The sequence below is a fragment of the Ovis aries genome, chromosome 9 (genome assembly GCF_016772045.2).
Source record: "Ovis aries strain OAR_USU_Benz2616 breed Rambouillet chromosome 9, ARS-UI_Ramb_v3.0, whole genome shotgun sequence".
NCBI classification, from domain to species: domain Eukaryota; kingdom Metazoa; phylum Chordata; class Mammalia; order Artiodactyla; family Bovidae; genus Ovis; species Ovis aries.
Window position 1 is genome coordinate 90289926 of NC_056062.1, and position 19644 is coordinate 90309569.

At 40.8% G+C, this 19644-nt stretch overlaps 1 protein-coding gene across 4 annotated transcripts in view; it reads right to left on the bottom strand.

The window, feature by feature from the left end:
* CA13 (carbonic anhydrase 13) overlaps positions 1–19644 on the bottom strand; it is a 59821-nt gene that overhangs the window by 18214 nt on the left and 21963 nt on the right. The window contains exons 4-7 of one of the 4 annotated variants that reach the window (XM_027973254.2): positions 18956–19051; positions 17628–17690; positions 16955–17110; positions 1187–3310 (exon numbers count right to left, since the gene is read on the bottom strand). In XM_027973254.2, the coding sequence (XP_027829055.1) occupies positions 3191–3310; positions 16955–17110; positions 17628–17690; positions 18956–19051 (435 nt within the window). In that variant the 3' untranslated portion in view covers positions 1187–3190. Of the gene's footprint in view, positions 1–1186; positions 3311–6997; positions 7855–11343; positions 16635–16954; positions 17111–17627; positions 17691–18955; positions 19052–19644 lie in introns of those variants that run through there. The other 3 variants (XM_042254521.2, XM_042254520.2, XM_042254522.1) reach the window with 3 other exon arrangements.

Sequence of the window (19644 nt, forward strand, 5' to 3'; positions counted from 1 at the left end):
ACTTCATAAGAGTTGGACTATAAAGAAAGCTGACTGCTGAAGAATTGATGCTTTTGAACTGTGGTGTTGGAGAAGACTCTTGAGAGTCCCTTGGACTGCAAGGAGATCCAACCAGTCCATCCTAAGGGAAATCGGTCCTGGGTGTTCATTGGAAGGACTGATGTTAAAGCTGAAACTGCAGTCCTTTGGCCACCTGATGGGAAGAGCTGACTCATTGGAAAAGCCCCTGATGCTGGGAAAGATTGAAGGTGGGAGGAGAAGGGGACCGCAGAGGATGAGATGGTTGGATGGCATCACTGACTCCATGGACATGAGTTTGGGTGGACTCTGGGAGTTGGTGATGGATAGGGAGGCCTGGCGTGCTGCAGCACAAGGGGTCACAAAGAATCAGACACGACTGAGTGACTGAACTGAACTGAAATGACTGAGTTACTTTCAAATGGCATAGGCATTGATAAAAAAGCAAGGTTAACATCATGGAACTGATTCATTGGAAAAGACTCTGATGGTAGGAAAGATTGAAGGCAGGATGAGAAGGGGACAACAGAGGACGAGATGGTTGGATGGTTGAATGGCATTACCAACTCAATGGACATGAGTTTGAGCAAGCTCCAGGAGTTGGCAATGGACAAGGAAGCCTGGTACGATACAGTCCATGAGGTTGCAAAGAGCCGGACACAACTGAGCAACTGAACTGAACTGAATCTCATAGCTAGTTTAGCCATGGTTGTGTAGGGTTTCCCAGTTGGCACAATGGTAAAGATTCTGCCTGCCAGTACAGAAGACAGAAGACACACAGGTTTCATCCCTGGGTCGGGAAGATCCCCTGGAGGAGGGCATGGCAACCCACTCCAGTATTCTTGCCTGGAGAATCCCATGGACAGTGGAAACTGGCGGGCTATATTTCATAGGATTGCAAAGAGCTGGACATGACTGAGTGACTGAGCGTGCACACACACACACACACACACACACCAGTTCTGTAGGATAATGTCCAACTTGTGAAAATATACACCAAAGTTTCTGAGATGATGCAGTAACCTGTTGGCAACTTTACTCTCACATTCAGAGGAAAAAAAAAAAAAAAAAAGGTGTTCACAGTTTTTCTGTGAATTTGAAATTATCTTCTAAATACAGAGTGTAAAAGTGTAATTTCATTCTGTATCTTGCATAAACAAGTTCAAAGTTTGTCTCATTATCTTTATTGCGATTGAATCCAATTTAAGTTGAAATACAAAATGCTTAACAAATATAGATCCAATCTAGGTGGGAAACAAGAGATTAGTATTTACAACTCTTTAATCTTTTCAAAAGATAACAATTTTGGATAACACTTAGACCTTTTGCCTCTGAGAGATAAATAAATTAGCAGATAATTTTCAAGGAAATCCGTGCTGTGCAGACTTTTTGAGTCTACTAAAGTCCAATTTGTAGCATAGAACTGATGGAATACTGTGGCAGAAACCGTGAATTACAAACTGGTAATGCTCATACACAGTAGTTAGAATCCCTGTCTTGCATGCTAGTTACTTTCTCTGAGAAAACAGACTTCTTTGACTCACTCACTTTAACTTCTTTCCAAACTAAAGAAATTCATTCAACACTGATCTTTCTAAAGCCATTAGAATGTCTGGTTACACAGGCAGATTTAATAAGTATTCCTTTAAGAAAAAAATAATTTTCAAGAGATAAATTGGACTTTACTTGTTACCTGAACTTAACAGTGCATTTGATTGCAAGCAGCAAGATAACTACCGAAGATACAAAATAAAATTTTTAAAACATTCAATTAATTACATATTTATTATATGTCAATCTCCTACAAGGCCTCAAGTTAGATAACGTAAAGCGAAAAAGAAAATCAAAGGAGCTTTTGTCTTAGGAACTCATCTTAATGCAAATATATATGTCATTATTGCACAACTTTCTACTGGATTCTTTCAATTATGATACTCTACATCCAGAGGAAGACAGGTGTCTGAAACAAATCATCACAATTAAGGAAACTCAATTAAGTTCTTTCAGAAGATGGCAGAGAGGAGTATGTGTTCGTCTTAAATTTGGTTATTAAGTTAATGCTGAGTGTCACTGCCTTTGTACCAACAAGAGCAGAAGGACCTCACGGTAATGACATTCATTAAGGTGAATGTCAAGAGCCAACTTACAAAACTGCTTAAGAGATGGAGGGACACTTGTGTCAGGGGAGATAGGTGTTGCTATGGAAATGGGTTGATGGGACTGTGGACTGAGAAAATATTTGAGACTCAAGTAATTTTCCCCATTAATTGATAAAACAGTGATCTTCACAGGACTGCTCTCTGCTCTGCTGTCAAAACACAGAGCAAAATTAGGCAGTCTGTCCCTCAAGCCCATGGGCATGCATGGCACCTCGTTAGTTTCAAACCACGCCCTAAACATCATTTATGCCATATACTGACAATCACTGTGTCTGATCAATTATTAGCCAGTTTATTATTAGCATCACCAAGTGAATGAGATAGGTGGTGTAAGTCATTAAAGTTTAAATAGCTACTTATATCCCGGGGAAGTCCTCTCCAAAATTGGATGGGCTCTTCTTGAGCTGTGGAATAGATGCTTTAATTCACTATATCCCATCTCTCCATAGCTCTCATTCTGTTTGGTTTATTAGAAGTACTCTGCAATGAAAACCAGCAACATAATCCAAATGAAAATTCACTTGAAAAGGAAATAGTATCTACTTTTATGAATTGGAATGATATCAAGATATCCAGCAGAATCACTTGTTTAGAAAAAGGTAGCACAATCCTATTATTCTGGGAATGAATTTAGGTATATTGCCAACACCACTGAGAGATGTGACTGATCAGTCTCTATGGCAAGGGACGATTCCTAACACATTCTGAGGTTTACAATGCCCGTCATGTGGTCACACAGGTTAAAACAGATGTATTCCATGGGCTTTAACACATCAAACAATGTCTGCTGCTTATAAACCTAAGAGTGCAAATCTGAGACAGGAGACTTAAGTCAGTTTGATTCAAAAGATCTGATTTCCTTTGGGCACAAGCTGGTGGCAAAACGGCTATGTCACCCCATAAACATCACCCCATAAATTACAATTCTAGGAAAGAACAGTTAGTCGGGAGTTTTATATTTGTTTTGTTTTCTCTCCACAGGCATGTCTGGGGTGGTTTCTTGGGGACGACTTTTAACGGAAGGAGGCTCTCACTTTTCGGCCCTTCAAAGGCTGTGGTGGACGGTGATTGCTCAACAGAAAAGCCGCCGTTTCACCCTCCCTGCTGCACAGGAGGGTGCGGAATGCAGCCAGCTGTTGAAGAAAAGAGGAGAATTATTAGCAGAGAAAGTCACACCAGTGTTAATGAACTGCTCTGCCTGGAAAGTTAAGAAGCTTATAAGCTTTCTTCTACTAGGAGTTAAATGTATTTCCATGAAAACTTTCTACGTTATGGCTCATATGTCATAAAGCAACTCTTCTGCCAGAGTCTTCAGTTCAGTTCAGTTCAGTTGCTCAGTCATGTCAACTCTTTGCAACCCCATGAATCGCAGCACACCAGGCCTCCCTGTCCATCACCAACTCCTGGAGTTCAGACTCATGTCCATCGAGTCAGTGATGCCATCCAGCCATCTCATCCTCGGTTGTCCCTTCTCCTCCTGCCCACAATCCCTCCCAGCATCAGAGTCTTCCAATGAGTCAACCCTTTGCATGAGTCTTACCACTATACAAATACCTATAGCTTCAAAAATAAGTATAGAAGCAGTCTTCATTTGAAGATCAAATAAGGGAGAAAAAACATTTAGGATGTGGTTTAGAGAGAATATATGTAGAAATCAGAAAATGTGACCTCCAGTGGCAGAATGAAAGTGGGAAGGGCTTTGCAGGTGGGGTCCCACTCCTCGTCTGCTACTAGTGAGCTCTGTGACCTCGGAAATTCACTTACTGTCTTTAGTCTTCAGTTCCTCCCCTATAAAGTGAAGCCTGGATTAGATTACCTCAGCAGGAGCCATCAGTTCTTAGAATTACACTCAACACTTAAAGCACTCCAATATAATGGGAACCACATGCTATTCATCCTATACAATGTTCATCTTTTATGGACTTTTTTCCTTAAACAGTGATTTATCCCTCACCATAACTGTGCCTTATAAGCAAATAACTAGGGGAAAAGCCTAGAGTCCTCCAACTGCTGACAATATTTCAATACAATTTAAGTGATACAGGCATATTTCTCAACACAAACATTTACTTTTTCATATCACACACACAACAAAATGCTTGCTTACCTTATAACCTTCATATAGTACACAAGTGTCAAGAAGAAAATAGAAATTACTAGTAATCACATCACAAAATTTAACCCCTGTTCACATTATGGAGTATATCCTTCCAGAAGTTTCTCTGCGTATAAACGCTATACACTGGTGCATGCATTCGACAGTTTCAGTGCAAAATAAGCTCAATATACTTATGCATCTGAAACTTTATTTTTTCTCTTAATATATATCCTTTGCTTGTCAATAGGTATTAGTCTACTTTTTTTAGTTGTTGAAAAGTTTATGTTATAAGCATGTTTATGAGTTATTCAGGAGTTCCTTGGTGATTTAACATTACTAAGATTAAGAACAGGTTTACAGTCATAAAATGAAAGTTGGGTAAAGTATCTGGATAATTCTGCTGTCTCAAAAACACTCACTGAAAACATGCTGCCACATGAGTAAGTTTTTGGTGCTTTAGTGTTTGTGTGTGCACAAATTATTAAACTGTTGGAAACAGCCTTTATTCTCTAAGCTTTGATAGTCATCTAATCAAAGAGTCACAGAAATTCTGATCAGGACACGTCACTTAGGTTTCCATCATTACCATTTATCTACAGCCTAAAACAGTTCTCTTACAGGACTAGCCAGGATAGGAGGCAGAGGCGATAGCTGTCCTTCATAATAAATAGGCAACAGTTTATAACCATGCTCCACGGAGATAAGTTCAAGTATCACACAAGCAGTCATGTGTTTCCACAGTGATATTTTGAGGTGTCTTTTCAAAGAGTAGAGATATGAGGAGTATAAGATAAATATTTACAACTTGCTATTACTCATGTTTCATTAGACCACGTCACTGTGGCAAAAGCAAGATGAGAAAATAATTCTCTGGTAAAGTCAAGCTGGAATCAAGATTGCTGGGAGAAATATCAATAACCTCAGATATGCAGATGACACCACCCTTATGGCAGAAAGTGCAGAGGAACTAAAAAGTTGCTTGGTGAAAGTGAAAGAAGAGAGTGAAAAAGTTGGTTTAAAGCTCAACATTCAGAAAACTAAGATCATGGCATCAGGTCCCATCACTTCATGTCAGATAGATGGGGAAACAGTGACAGGTTTATTTTGGGGGAGCTCCAAAATCACTGCAGATTGTGACTGCAGCCATGAAATTAAAAGACGCTTACTCCTTGGAAGGAAAGTTATGACCAACCTAGACAGCATATTAAAAAGCAGAGGCTATGGTTTTTCCAGTAGTCACATATGGATGTGAGAGTTGAACCATGAAGAAAGCTGAGCACCAAAGAATTGATGCTTTTGAACTGTGGTGTTGGAGAAGACTCTTGAGAGTCCCCACTGCAAGGAGATCCAACCAGTCCATCCTAAAGGAAGTCAGTCCTGGATGTTCATTGGAAGGACTGATGCTGAAGCTGAAGCTCCAATATTCTGGCCACCTGATGGGAAGAGCTGTCTCATTTGAAAAGACCCTGATGCTTCAAAACATTGAAGGCGGGATGAGAAGGGGATCACAGAGGATGAGCTGGTTGGATGGCATCACCAACTCAATGGATATGAGTTGGGTGGACTCCAGGAGTTGGTGATGGACAGGGAGGTCTGGCGGGCTGTGGTTCATGGGGTCGCAAAGAGTCAGACATGACTGAGCGACTGAACTGAACTGAACTGGAAGTCAAGTTGTTGTTGTTGAGTTGCTAAGTTGTATCCAAATCTTTGCAACCTCATGGACAGTAGCCCATCAGGCTCCTCTGTCCATGTGATTTCCCAGGCAAGAATACTGGAGTGGGTTGCCATTTCCTTCTCCAGGGGATTTTCCCGACCCCAGAATCAAACCCTCATTTCCTGTGTTGCAGGAGGATTCTTTACTGCTGAGCCACCAGGGAAGCCCAATATACGCCCTTAGCCCTCTTCAATGCCTCTGTAAACTGATAGTGGCTCCCTACCTCTGCAGCGTTCTAGCCTCATCAGTTTAGAGCTGGAACTTAACTCTAGATCTTTCTCTGACCAGTTTGCTCATTTTGCTGAAAGTCTCTGAGCCCGTCCTGATGTCTCATCAAGTTCCTTCCTTTTCTGGCTCTGGCTCACCCTCCCAGTCACTTAGTCCAGCTTGGTAGACCCTGCATCTCCCAGGCCCTGCTTACATTGGTTTGTCTTGGCCGTGGGGTCCTCCACCGCCACACTGGCTGCAAAATGCAGCCCCTTGACTAGCCGCTACCGGCCCCTTGCCCTCCCCAAGCCTCTGGCTTCATTCCAGCAGAAAACCTGTCCCTCTGTTCCTAAGGCTGACACAGCCTCTTCACAGCTCCTGCAAGAACCTCCGCAGCTCAGTTGGAAGGCTGAGGAAGGTATGACCTGTCTGACTGTTTTCTTGGGCTCTAATACTGAAAGCCTGCACTTCTTCTCTAGTAACCCCAGTAAGCAGGTATCGCTTTTCTAATGTTTTGGAAACAGTTTTGATTAGTCACTCTCAGGCTCAAACATCTGTAATAGCTCTCCGTTGCCTGCCAAAGTTGAGTAATAATAAAAATAAGCTCTCTTATAAAATATGATGGGCCAGGTACTATGCTAAGTGTTTCACATTACATATTGCATTGAATCCCCTGAACAACCCTATCAATAATATACTATTATCCCTATTCTAAAGGTGAGGGACTGACAAATGAACCATCTGGTAAATAAGACATGCACTAACCACAGCACTCCTCTGCATCTCTAAGTGTTTTTCTTGTTTTGTTTTTTTTTTCACCATTTTCTTCTGATCTTTTCTTATTTACTTTTTATTATGGAAACTTTCAGACATACACAAAGGTAGACAGGGCAACATGATAAACCATCGCCAGCTTTAGCAGTCATCAACACATGGGCAATTCTGTTTCATCCACACTGTCACCCATTCTATCTCTCCATCTCTGAATTCTGCCCAAATTGTAGTATTTTGAAGCCAATTTCAACTGTCATTTCAGGTATAAACATCTCAAAATATATCTCTAACATACATGACATTTTGAACTTTATTCAGGCCCCAAAACAAACTTGTGGCCACAGCTGCTAAGCCTCTTGGCCACCTGGTTCCAAATCATCTCTCTAAATCGTCTTCTATTATTGCACGCACAGGTCCCAGGCGGTCTTGTGAAGAGGGTGGGGAGGGGGACTCAGAGAATCTGAATGAAAAGACTTAGGTTATTCTTAAAACTTCAGATTCCAGGACCTCATCTCAGACTGCTAAATCAGTTTTCTAATAAGGCTCAAGGACCCACATAGCTTTCTCAGGTGATTCTTTACATATATAAATAACTTTATTTATGTATCTGGTTTTGGCTGTGCTGGGTCTTCGTTGCTGTGAGCCTTTCTCTATTGCGGTGGCCAGGGGGGCCTCTCATTTCACAGCCTCTCTCGTGGCAGGGCGGGGCTCTGGGTCACGCGGGCTCAGTAGTGGCAGCGTGCGGACCCTAGAGCGCAGGCTCAGTAGTTGCAGTGAGCGGCCTCAGTTGCTCCGAGACATGTGGGACCTTCCTGGATCAGGGCTGACCGGGTGTCTCCTGCACTAGTGGGCGGATTCTTCTCCACTGAGCCAGCAGGGGAGCCCTGTCAGGTGATATTTGCATACACTAAACTTTGAGAACCACAGGTGCAAAGTTACCCACATGGCATGATGCAAGAGATACAGACAAGTGTTTAAAAGATCCTTGTTCTCCAGCAGTTTAGAATCTAAATCAGAGGATACAATAAAAGCATAAAAACGATAACACAATGGCTTTGCTTGGTACCTTGAGAGGATGATAAGGTATAGGGAAGTTCTTGCCTTTATTTATGCTACTCCTTCTTGAAATCCCCCCTTTCTTCTTACCCCCAAACAGCTCCCACTTTTGAAACGAACCCAAATGTCAGCTCTTTCATGAAGTCTTTTCCTGATTTCTCCACTGAGAACTAGTCTCTCCCCATGTGAACTTCCCTGTACCTTATCATCCTCTCAAGGTACCAAGCAAAGCCATTGTGTTATCATTTTTATGCTTTTATTGTATCCTCTGATTTAGATTCTAAACTGCTGGAGAACAAGGATCTTTTAAACACTTGTCTGTATCTCTTGCATCATGCCTTGTAAGAATTGGCCATTATTAAACAATTCCAGAAATGACTTGTAGTGTCTTCTATGATTTAAAACTTTAATTGCAAAGCTAAGTAGATAGAGTTTTATATATTAGGTCAAGCAATGTTGAAGTGCATGAATTCTTTTCCCCATTTCACCATACTCTAATGAGGCAGAAGTTAGGAAAATTTTCCTAGACTGTTAATTATCATTCATTACAAAATACAAAATTTTACTATTAAAAAGGACATTAGAGTTTTGATTCCAGATATATCGGACTAAGAACCCTGCAGACAACCTTCCTATAGAAGATAACTCTAAAACCCAAACACAATACAAAAAAACAGCCAGCTGCAGGTACTGAAGAGTGAAGGGAAGTACAAGGATTCAGACGAGAAATTCATGTTCACTCAGAAAGGTGAGTTCCTGTCTCTACAGTTTTTCAGCTGGACAGGTGCCATCTGTACTGGAGGCATACCTGCCTTGCAAGGAAAGAGCCAGAGAGAGGATCCCCAAACTCTATACCAAGAACCATACATGGCTTTACTGGGACTGGAACTACTGCAAGAGAGAGAAAATTTCCAATTCAAGTCAAGCCAAGAAATGTATCTGCTAATCCAAAGGAAACAATAGTCATCAGAGAAAAACAACAGATCCAGAATCTCCACAACTTAATGTGTATAACATTTAGGCTGCAATGCAAAGTTACTCAATATACAAAGAACCAAGAAAATGTAAACATGATCAAAGAAAAATCAATGAAGTCAGACTCAAGATGAACCAAATTTGGAACTCACAAGGATTTTAGAGTGAATACTTTCACTAACTGTGAGCTACATGAAGTTAAACAAAGCACATTTCTTAGTGCGTGAGAAATCCCAGTAGAGTAATGGGAATTCTCAGAAAAGAAATAGAAATAAGAAAATCAAACAAATTTTAGAACTAAAAACTATAATTTCTAAAGCAAGAAATTCAGTGGCTAGAATTAACAGTCAAATTGACATGACAGGGGAAAGAACAAATGAGCTTGACTATAGATCAACAGACACTATCCATGTAAGTTCAGTTCAGTCGCTCAGTCGTGTCCAACTCTTTGAGACCCCATGGACTGCAGCACGCCAGGCCTCCCTGTCCATCACCAACTCCCGGAGTTTACTCAAACTCATGTCCATCAAGTCGGTGATGCCATCCAGCCATCTCATCCTCTGTCGTCCCCTTCTCCTCCTGCCCTCAGTCCTTCCCAGAATCAGGGTCTTTTCCAGTGAGTCAGTTCTTCGCATCAGGTGGCCAAAGTACTGGAGTTTCAGCTTCAGCATCAGTCCTTCCAATGAATATTCAGGACTGATTTCCTTTAGGATGGACTGGTTGGATCTCCTTGCAGTCCAAGGGACTCTCAAGAGTCTTCTCCTACACCACAGTTCAAAAGCATCAGTTCTTCAGTGCTCAGCTTTCTTTATGGTCCAGCTCTCATATCCATACATGACCACTGGAAAAACCATAGCTTTGACTAGACAGACCTTTGTTGGCAAAGTAATGTCTCTGCTTTTTAATATGCTGTCTAGGTTGGTTATAGCTTTTCTTCCAAGGAGTAAGTGTCTTTTAATTTCATGACTGCAGTCACCATTTGCAGTGATTTTGGAGCCCAAATAAATAAAGTCTCTCACTATTTCCATTGTTTCCCCATCTATCTGACATGAAGTGATGGGACCAGATGCCATGATCTTAGTTTTCTGAATGTTGAGCTTTAAGCCAACTTTCTCACTCTCCTCTTTCACTTTCATCAGAGGCTCTTTAGTTCCTCTTCACTTTCTGCCATAAGGGTGGTGTTATCTGCATATCTGAGCTTATTGATATTTCTCCCAGCAATCTTTTTTTTTTTTTTAGTTTTTTATTTTTTAAATTTTAAAATCTTTAATTCTTACATGCGTTCCCAAACATGAACCCCCTCCCACCTCCCTCCCCATAACATCTCTCTGGGTCATCCCCATGCACCAGCCCCAAGCATGCTGCATCCTGCGTCAGATAAAAATATTTGAAACTAATAGAGCTTGGGATCTGTTTTGAACAGGTCAAATGTATGAATAATTAGAATATAAGATATGGAAGCAATCTATAAGTCTATCATTAAATGAATGGATAAAGTTGTGGGGTGTATTATATATGGTACATATATACATACGGTGTATATGTGTGTGTATGTGTGTATATATATATATACACACATACACATACACAATAGTACATTACTTTGTCATTAAAAATGAAAATGCCATTTATAGCAACAGGAACAGACCTGGAGAGTATCAAAAAATAAGTCAGAGAAAGACAAATGTTGTGTGTTTACACTCATATTTGTATCTACAAAATCAATGAATGACTATCAGAAAACAGAAACAAATTTACAGATACAGAGGAAAAACTAGCGGTTATGGAAGGTAGAAGGGTTGGGGAGAGGCGATACTGGTGAAGGTGATCAGATGCACAAATCATCAGGTGGCACAGAATAAAGAAGTCACAAGGATATAAGGAGCAGGGCAGGGAGTGCAGCCAGCACTTCACAGCAACTTCACACAGAGTACAAACAAAAACATTAGATAATTACCCTGTACACCTGAAACATACAATATTATAAGCAAACTACATTCCAATGTAAAAAAGAATATCAGAAGGAAAGGAAAGATAATGGAGCATAGCATACACAAAATTGATTCATAAATAATACAAGACTAAAAGGTAGGAGCTAAAACTATTACTTAAAGTAGGAAAAATATTTTGTGGCATATAGCCAGGCAAAGATTTCTTAAACAGGACACCAAAGCACACACTGTAAAAGGTATTTTGATAAAATGACCTTCATCAAGATTAAGAAGTTTTCTTTAATTTTGGCTCTTCAAAAGACATGGTGAGGGCAAAAAGACAAGTTTTGTAAAGCAAATGTTGAAAACAGGGCTTTTATCCAGACTGTATTAAAAAAAAACCCTTGCAACTCCACAGTGAGAAGACAGTTTAATTTTAAAGTGGACAAATTATCTGAACAAATACTTCACAAAAGAAGATACAAGCATAATCAGTAGTTATATGAAAAAGTGCTCCACATCATTAGTCATCAGATAAATGCAAATTAAAAATCACACACACCATACACACCCACTAGAACGGCTAAAAGTTAAAGTTACAAAACCGAGTGTTAACAAGGATGTAGAAAAACTAGAAACGTTTTGCTGCCGGGAGCCAGTGTGAGGAATCCCGCCCGTGACAAGGTCATGAGGAAGGAAGCTGACATACGCAAGGCGTGCTCAGACTTCAGGGGCCCCTCTGGAAATTCCTAAGCATGTACCCCAACAAAAATCTGCCAGCTTTTGTGCTCTGCTTTTCCACTCTTCTGACATTTTCTGGAAAAAGTCAATTCAGGGCTTTAGTCTTCTGCATTTGAAAGAGTGTTTCAATCCCCAAAACCCTCTGATGGCTTTCTAGCCTGCCTGCAGGCAGGCAGCTGCGCATGTGATTGAGGCCTCCTGACCGCAGGAGGCACAGGAAGCTTAAAACATCCTAGGAATGTAGGGGCTTCTGAAGAGTCAAAATCTTTAGAATAGGACTCATTAAAAGTTTCATTTGTTGAGTCAATGCTTGCTGCCAAATTTTCATATCCTTTATTTTTAGATATAGTTGGTATATAGAAAAACAAGTAGTAGACCTGGTATTAGCAACATTAGATCTTTGAGTTAAGTACCTTCTTTGTTATAACCCACTGCACCTTTGTTCTATAGAGATGTAACTTTAATGCTTTAAGGAGATGCAGATTAAAGAAAAACACTTCAGGGGAAACAAAATTAACATTCATTAAGGAAGAGAGCCAAAAGTGTTAACAAGCCTCTTAGCCAGAAGATAATGTAAATCACCTGAGACCTTTTGTATACAAAATGATGTATAGAAAGAGTCTGGGCTGTGAACGCTACATAATTTTGTGTTACCCATTGATCTCCATGTTTTATCAAAAGTATAAAAGGCCTTCTGAACAATAAAGGAGGGGGCCAGCTTCTCGGACCAGCTTCTTGGACCAGTTTCTCAAACTAGTCTCTCGGCCTGGTTTCTTGGGACTCTGGCTCCCCCGTGTCTTTCTCTCTCTCTTCTTCTCTCCCTTTCCCTCTCTCTGCTCTTTACTTTAATTTCAGGCTGAATCTCCACCTGGGGCGCGGAGGCTCTCCAGGTCTACTTACTTGCCCTGGCTGTTAAGACCCACACGAAAGGGAGCTTAAGGCGAGGCACCCTTCGATATTCAAGCGGGCGCCGGTGGCCCAACGTAGATGGTGCAAATTCCTTGTCTGGAATTTTATTGGTCTTCCGCGTAAACCAAGCTATTCAGCCCTCTTCCTCCACTTAATCTTCCTACTATACTATTGTTTCCTAATATAATCTTATATCAACCAATAAATAAGTCTTTCCACGCCAACGCCGTCCACCCTTTGAATTCCCTGGATCCACCGGGGCTGGACCCCAGCATTTTGCATTGCTGGTGCAAACGGAAGACTGAAGAGTCACGTTAGGAAGCAACAGGGCAGTCCCTTATAAAAGTAGGCGTGACCCAGTAACCCAGTGCTAGGTATTGCCACAGGAAGTGAAAATATGGGTCCACATGGAAGTGTATATGCCAATTATTCCTAACAGCTAAATATGGGTAGTTGCTATTTATAATGGTCCCAAACTGGAAGCAACCCAATGGCTAATCAGTTAGTGAACAGATTTAAAAAGAATGCGTATCCATACCATAAATATTGCATGCGTGCGTGCTAAGTTGCTTCAGTCGTATCTGACTCTTTGAGACCCCATGGACTGTAGCCCGGCAGGCTCCTCTGTCCATGGGATTCTCCAGGCAAGAATATTGGAGTGGGTTGCCAAGCCCTCCTCCAGGGGATCTTCCCAACCCAGGGAGCAAATCCGCATCTCTCATTATCTAACCTGCTTTGGCAGGCGGGTTCTTTGCCACAGTCGCCATCTGGAAGGCCCATAAATATTACTCAGTAACAAAGAGGAAATCGATATAACTTAAAAATATTATGTGAAATGAGTGAAGTGAAGTCGCTCAGTCGTGTCCAACTCTTTGCCATCCCGTGGGCTATAGCCCGCCAGGCTCCTCCGTCCACGGGATTCTCCAGGCAAGCATACTGGAGTGGGTTGCCATTTCCTTCTCCAGAGGATCTTCCCGACCCAGGGATGGGATCCGCATCCCCTGCACTGGCACATGGATTCTTTACCTCTGTGTACTATATGATTCCATTTTAATAAAATTGTAAAAAAGACAAAATTCTTGGGACATCTCAGCGGTTGCCTGGGGGGCATGGGTGAGGAAGAAGGTGGACTATAAAGGAGCACAAGCAAACTTTTGGATCTATTCCATACTTTGATGGCAGTAGTAGTTGTTGCAATAGTCAAAATCATCACCTGCACACTAAAATGTATGAATCTTACTGTATGCAAATGTCATAATAAACGACAAAGGCAAATGTCATAATAAACGACAGAGGTTTTGTTTTTGTTTTTTTCAAAAAAAGGAGCTCAGAACTAAATTCTGCACATCAAATTTTGGCAGATGAGGAAGCCAATTTAGATAATCTGGGATAAACCACAGAGACTTGGCAAGAGACGTCAGCCTTCCAAAGGATGACAGATCTGTTATGAGAAGTATCAAAACAGTGTATCTTTTTACTGGCCTGGCAGTTAAATCAAGCATTTCAGTAAATGACTCTAGGGAGAAAAATGGACTTGCATCAAGAAAAAGGAAATGGAAACCATCTGATTTGCCCTTTAGGTCAAACAGTGACTTGGCAAGAAATAGAAGCAGGAAAAAAACCTTGAAAAAATCGGCACCAACTTACTAAAAAGAGGATTTAATCTTCACAACTAATGACATTATATAGTGGAATTGGAAATGAAATAAAAACAATATTTTCCAGATTCTTCTAAAATAAGGACCGCTAAAATTAATATTAAAAATTATCTTTTGTAAAGTAACTCTCAAGTCAGTGGTGTACACAAAAAGGACCTTCATTTAACTTTATACAAAAGAGCTAAGCAACTAAATAATCTTATCAACCCTCTCATGTGATGGAATATTTTAAAATCTGCTTTTTATTTTAGAACAGTTTTAGATTTACCGAATTACTGCAAAGATAGAATAATTCTTGTATATCCCACAATTCAGTTTCCCCTGTTTTTTATTTTTCTTTCACTCTTAAAGAATGCACAAAGAAGTGCCCCCTGTTATTAACATTCTGCGTTAGTATGGTACATTTTTAACAATTAGTGAACCAATACTAATATTATTAACTGAAGTCCACCCTTTATTTCAATTTCTCCTGTTTTTACCTAATATCATTTTCTGTTCCAGGATCCTATCAGGAAATAAATTCATACTTGTTGTCTTGTCTGCATGAGTATTTCATGATTATGACAATTTTTTATGTTTTTCACAACCTTGTCAGCTTTGATGATTATTGATCAGATATTTTGAGAACTGGGCACTGCCTGATGCTTTTCTCATGGTTAAAATGGGACTGAACTTTTAAAATATCTTTTACTTCATTCTTTAAATCTTAAAATCACCATAATAATTTGGATTACTAAGCTATTATAGTCATCATAATAATTGTGATTACTACTCAAATAATCATTTCAATCTGACTGAAAATGTCTGACAGTGTTCCTGCTACAGAAGATTTAAGTGAATGCCTCAGAATAAGTTATCACTCACACTAAAGCTCTAAAATGCAGCTATTATTTTATAAACTCTAATGGCATAAAAACCACATTAATAATTAATATTAATAAATGGAACCTCAAAATGAATTATTGCTCGCACTAAAGTTCTAAATACAGTTATCATTTTATAAACTGCATAAAAACCACATTAATAATTAATGTTAATGATTAAAGTGAGGTACAATAGTGAATTCACATCTAGGCAGTCATTTGTACATTTGCAGGGTGTTATTTTTGATTAGGTTAAATGTATGTACTGTATGTGCCTAAATAATATTTTGATATATCCTCTTCCAAATCACAGGTGGATTAAAAAAATATATTTTTCAACTGGTTTTAATGGCTAAATTAATTCTTAAAATATGAGAAAAAACACGATTCCCTTATTATTACTACCTTATTAACTCTTACTATTAACCTGTTCAAATTTAATAAAGAAAAGTAAAGCAAACCACTTAGTACATGAAGGGGAGAAAAATGAACTGCATTAATAAAGCTGCTGAGTCCATGAGAGGTCATTTTTCCCATGATGCAACTCACGTTATTTGACGGAAAAAATCCACAGGATTTCCATGTCAGTCAAGCTCTGGCTATCTACCCAGACTTTTATAAAATGTTTTAATAAGTATGAGCCAGATTATTTTCTGGCTTTCATCCTAAACACAAGGTCAGAAGTTGGATGATTCAACACCACAAGGGGAAACGTTACCTGATGTGACCTTCGTAAAGGTGAACCAACTCTAGTCTTTGCTTAGGGGAAAGACGAAACAGTTAGGTGTGTGGGCCAGCCCACAAAGGGAGTACATCATTAGCTGCAAAAATTACCAGGCTGTGTTCTTGCCAAGATTTCGCAGCATATAATTTGAAAAAGAAAACAATAACAAAGCCAAAACCAAATCCATTAGGCAAACAGCACCCACCTGGCAGACTGGTCAGTCCTATGGTGGGCTTCCCCGGAAGATGCAGATTTGACCCTTGGGTCGGGAAGATCCCCTGGAGGAGGGCACGGCAATCCACTCCAGTATTCTTGCCTGGAGAACCCCAGGGACAGAGGAGCCCCACGGGCTACAGTCCATGGGGTCTCGAAGAGCGGGACTGGACTGAGTGACTACACCACCACCATGGGGGTCACAGCTCTATCTGGAGTCTCTAGGTATCAAAGACACGTTGAACCTGCCGACTGTTGGGCCCACCGACCCCGGGAGCCTGATCAGAACGAGAGAGGAAATGTGTTCCCAGGAAGAGCTCAGGTGGCCACCCACAGCTTCTAGGCAAATGCTTTAAAGCCCCTCAGCCAGCTTCACAATAGCTTTGTCAACAAAAGCCAAAAGATCAGACAGATTTCCTCAATCTAGCAAGTACAGAGTGCCGGGCCCACGGCTGTTCTCACTGTTTCGTTTCTGAACGTGGAATCTGCAGGAGGAGCAGGTCCAGGCACCGAGGTCAAAAAGGAGAATGTCGCCCTTTGAAGGAAGACTCTCTCCTGATTTTCCCTTTTGTATCGCGAGCAGACCTTTAATACCTCGGACCACACAAGAGAAGAAAGAGAAGAGCCTTTAAGGGGGCACGGCACGTCCATCCATGCCTGTCTGCACATCAAATTTCTAGGAACTGGGAAAGAAATAATCTAATCATAGAAGGTCAAACAAGAAAGGAAGAGAAACCTCACCGGGTTCAACCACTCATCTGACTAATAAACACAGGCTTCATAACAGCAGAAACGAAGGGCAGGGTTTGAAACACAGACACACACACACACACACACACACACACACACACACACACACGATTCAGCCCAGTCTCCTCTAGAGAATCAGGGTCAGCGTGGAGGAAGCGATGTACCTGTTGAGAGCTGATGTTTATGGGCTGCTTTAAAATGATCCAAGTGACGCTCTCCAGAAGAGGTGGGACCGTAAGAGAGCCAGGATACGTCCAATAATCCCGGCATGGAGGAAGCAGACATACCGGGTCGAAATTTGTGAACCGAGTTTGTTTACCCTGAGGAAGAAAAGAGAATTCTCATAAATGACAATGGGAAAGCTTTACACAGACCTCAAAAAAATAAATATCTGTGAAATGCTATTTCACTGGAATTCTGTAATTCATGGAACGATTTAGTATCTGCTGTTAGGTCTTTAAAAAAATCTATCTGCCTTACTCTAAAAACTGAAGATGAATTAGCACCTCACCTAGATTTATTTAAGCAGCACTGGATTTCTTTTTAATGTAAGTGGCCTGACATTATTTGTTTTAGATAATTTTAGAAATTTTAGATAATTTACATAAAATTTAATGTAAATTTTAATACTTTACATTATTGTTTTAGATAATTTAAGATCCCTTCATAATTTTCAAGAGATAAGTGGCAATGTTACTTCCGCTCTATTGGTCAAAGATGTTTCAAACCCGCTTTCAAGCCAGCAGCATATGCTACGTCAAAGTCTAACAGAAGATAAGAGAATTCAGGAGAAAACAGGGAACATATTAGTCACTGGTAAACAGTAATTAATTTTACCTTTTCTTTAATGGAATCCAAAATGTCAGTAATCTTTTGCAGCTGGGGATTGTGTTCACCAATCTGAAAACACAACATTGCAAAAGAAACGGTTACTGACTCATTTTGTTCACTATTTTTCATTTTTTTTTAAACCCTAAGTCAACTCAGAACAAGCAGCGATTGTTCTATAATGAGGCTCTCTTTCACCTGCCAGCCGTATCACACCAGAAAAATCTAAACAACAGGGTACTCTTACAGGGCTCCTTGGCTGAACTATATCTTTGATTCCAAAGCTGGAAGTAATGGCTTCATATTCTTCCAGCTTTATGAACGTTTAGGGTACAGGTTCTCTCGAGAGAAACCTTGCTTAGGAAACTCCTCCATAACACCTGCACTGTTTAGCTAGATGTGACTTTCAGACCCTGATTCTTGGTGACATCAAACATTAGAGGAAAACATCTCCCACTTTCCACTTAAAATGACTTGAGGTTCTGAATCAACAGACTGTCATCATGAGGAGAAGCCTTCAGAAAATATATATGTACTTATTTTCCTTTGTTTGGGGTGTCCTGAGTTATCTGAAGGTGGTAAGTCATTCAGGGTTCAAGTATAATGCCTTTCCCCACTTGGCCTTCACGGCCACCACCAGACCTGGGGACCAAAAGGAGCTGCTGCTGTGCACGCTGGTCTCCGCTCTGCCCCCGGCTTCCCCCATTCCCGTGCAACGAGTTACACCACACGCAGAGCCGCTGGCATCACAAGAGGGCACACCCTAAAGAATCTGGCGCAGTGGGGGTTGAGCCGCCCTGCCCTTTGCACAGGTATCAGGACACTGACACTTGTCTACCTCATATGAATCCCAGACAAAGGGAAACACAACAAAATCTTTAAAACTGATCATGCGTTTGGGATAATAAACCATAATAAACTAGTGGTGAAACTAGTGCTTCAAGAATCAGGAACTTGAACTTTACCCTAACCTGTATCTCCAAATATTGAGCAATCAGGAAGAGCCTATCATAAAGATTTTCTTCTCAAGGTATCAGTGCAACACTTCTGCTGTTAGGTAATACTTCTGATATTATTGTTATCGCAGCTACATTTGCTATTCACATAAAACTGATCTGCGGACAATAAGATGAATCATAAGACAAGCCTCCTAGGGCAGTCTTAGACGGACCATAAACTAACATATAAAATGTGAATATTCACTTCAAAAGGAAAACTGCAAGCCTAGAACAAGTTTACTATTATTGAGTAAAAAGTGGTAGACTACTCCGCAATGAAACTCTTTATCCAACACGACTGACTAGTTATTCAAAACGAAACCAGTGGATTTTTTTCACCTGTAAAAATATTCCCAAGACAGCTAGTCCATCTGGCTCATGAGCTGCCTCAACAAAGCTGGGGTATTTGTCTGAATTCCAGTGAACAACGTGGAGCTGAAAGGGAGGAACGAGACATAATTCAAACATTATTTTTTAAACACCTTTAAAACCATAAATGCAAATAAAACATTTATTTATATCTTCCTGTCCTATGCACGAGAACCTTGGACAGAATCCTCCTATTTACTTTGGTCTGAAAACTACACAAGGGAAGGATCCTGTCACTTAGCTGGTCTGTGGTGTCCTGTGCTGAGGTCTACATCATAGAAGGTTCTAGAGCATCCTGCCAAGCCTCTCTAGCCCAAAAAATCTCCAACCATTGCTCCCAAGAGACTTGGGGCTCCCCCATGTCCACAGTTCAGTTCAGGCACTCAGTCATGTCTGACTCTTTGTGACCCCATGAACCGCAGCACACCAGGCCTCCCTGTTCATCACCAACTCCTGGAGTTCACCCAGACCCATGTCCATCGAGTCGATGAGGCCATCCAACCATCTCATCCTCTGTTGTCTCCTTCTCCTCCTGCCCTCAATCTTTCCCAGCATCAGGATCTTTCCCAGTAAGTCAGTTCTTCACACCAGGTGGCTAAAGTATTGGAGTTTCAGCTTCAGTATCAGTCCCTCCAAAGAACACCCAGGACGGATCTCCT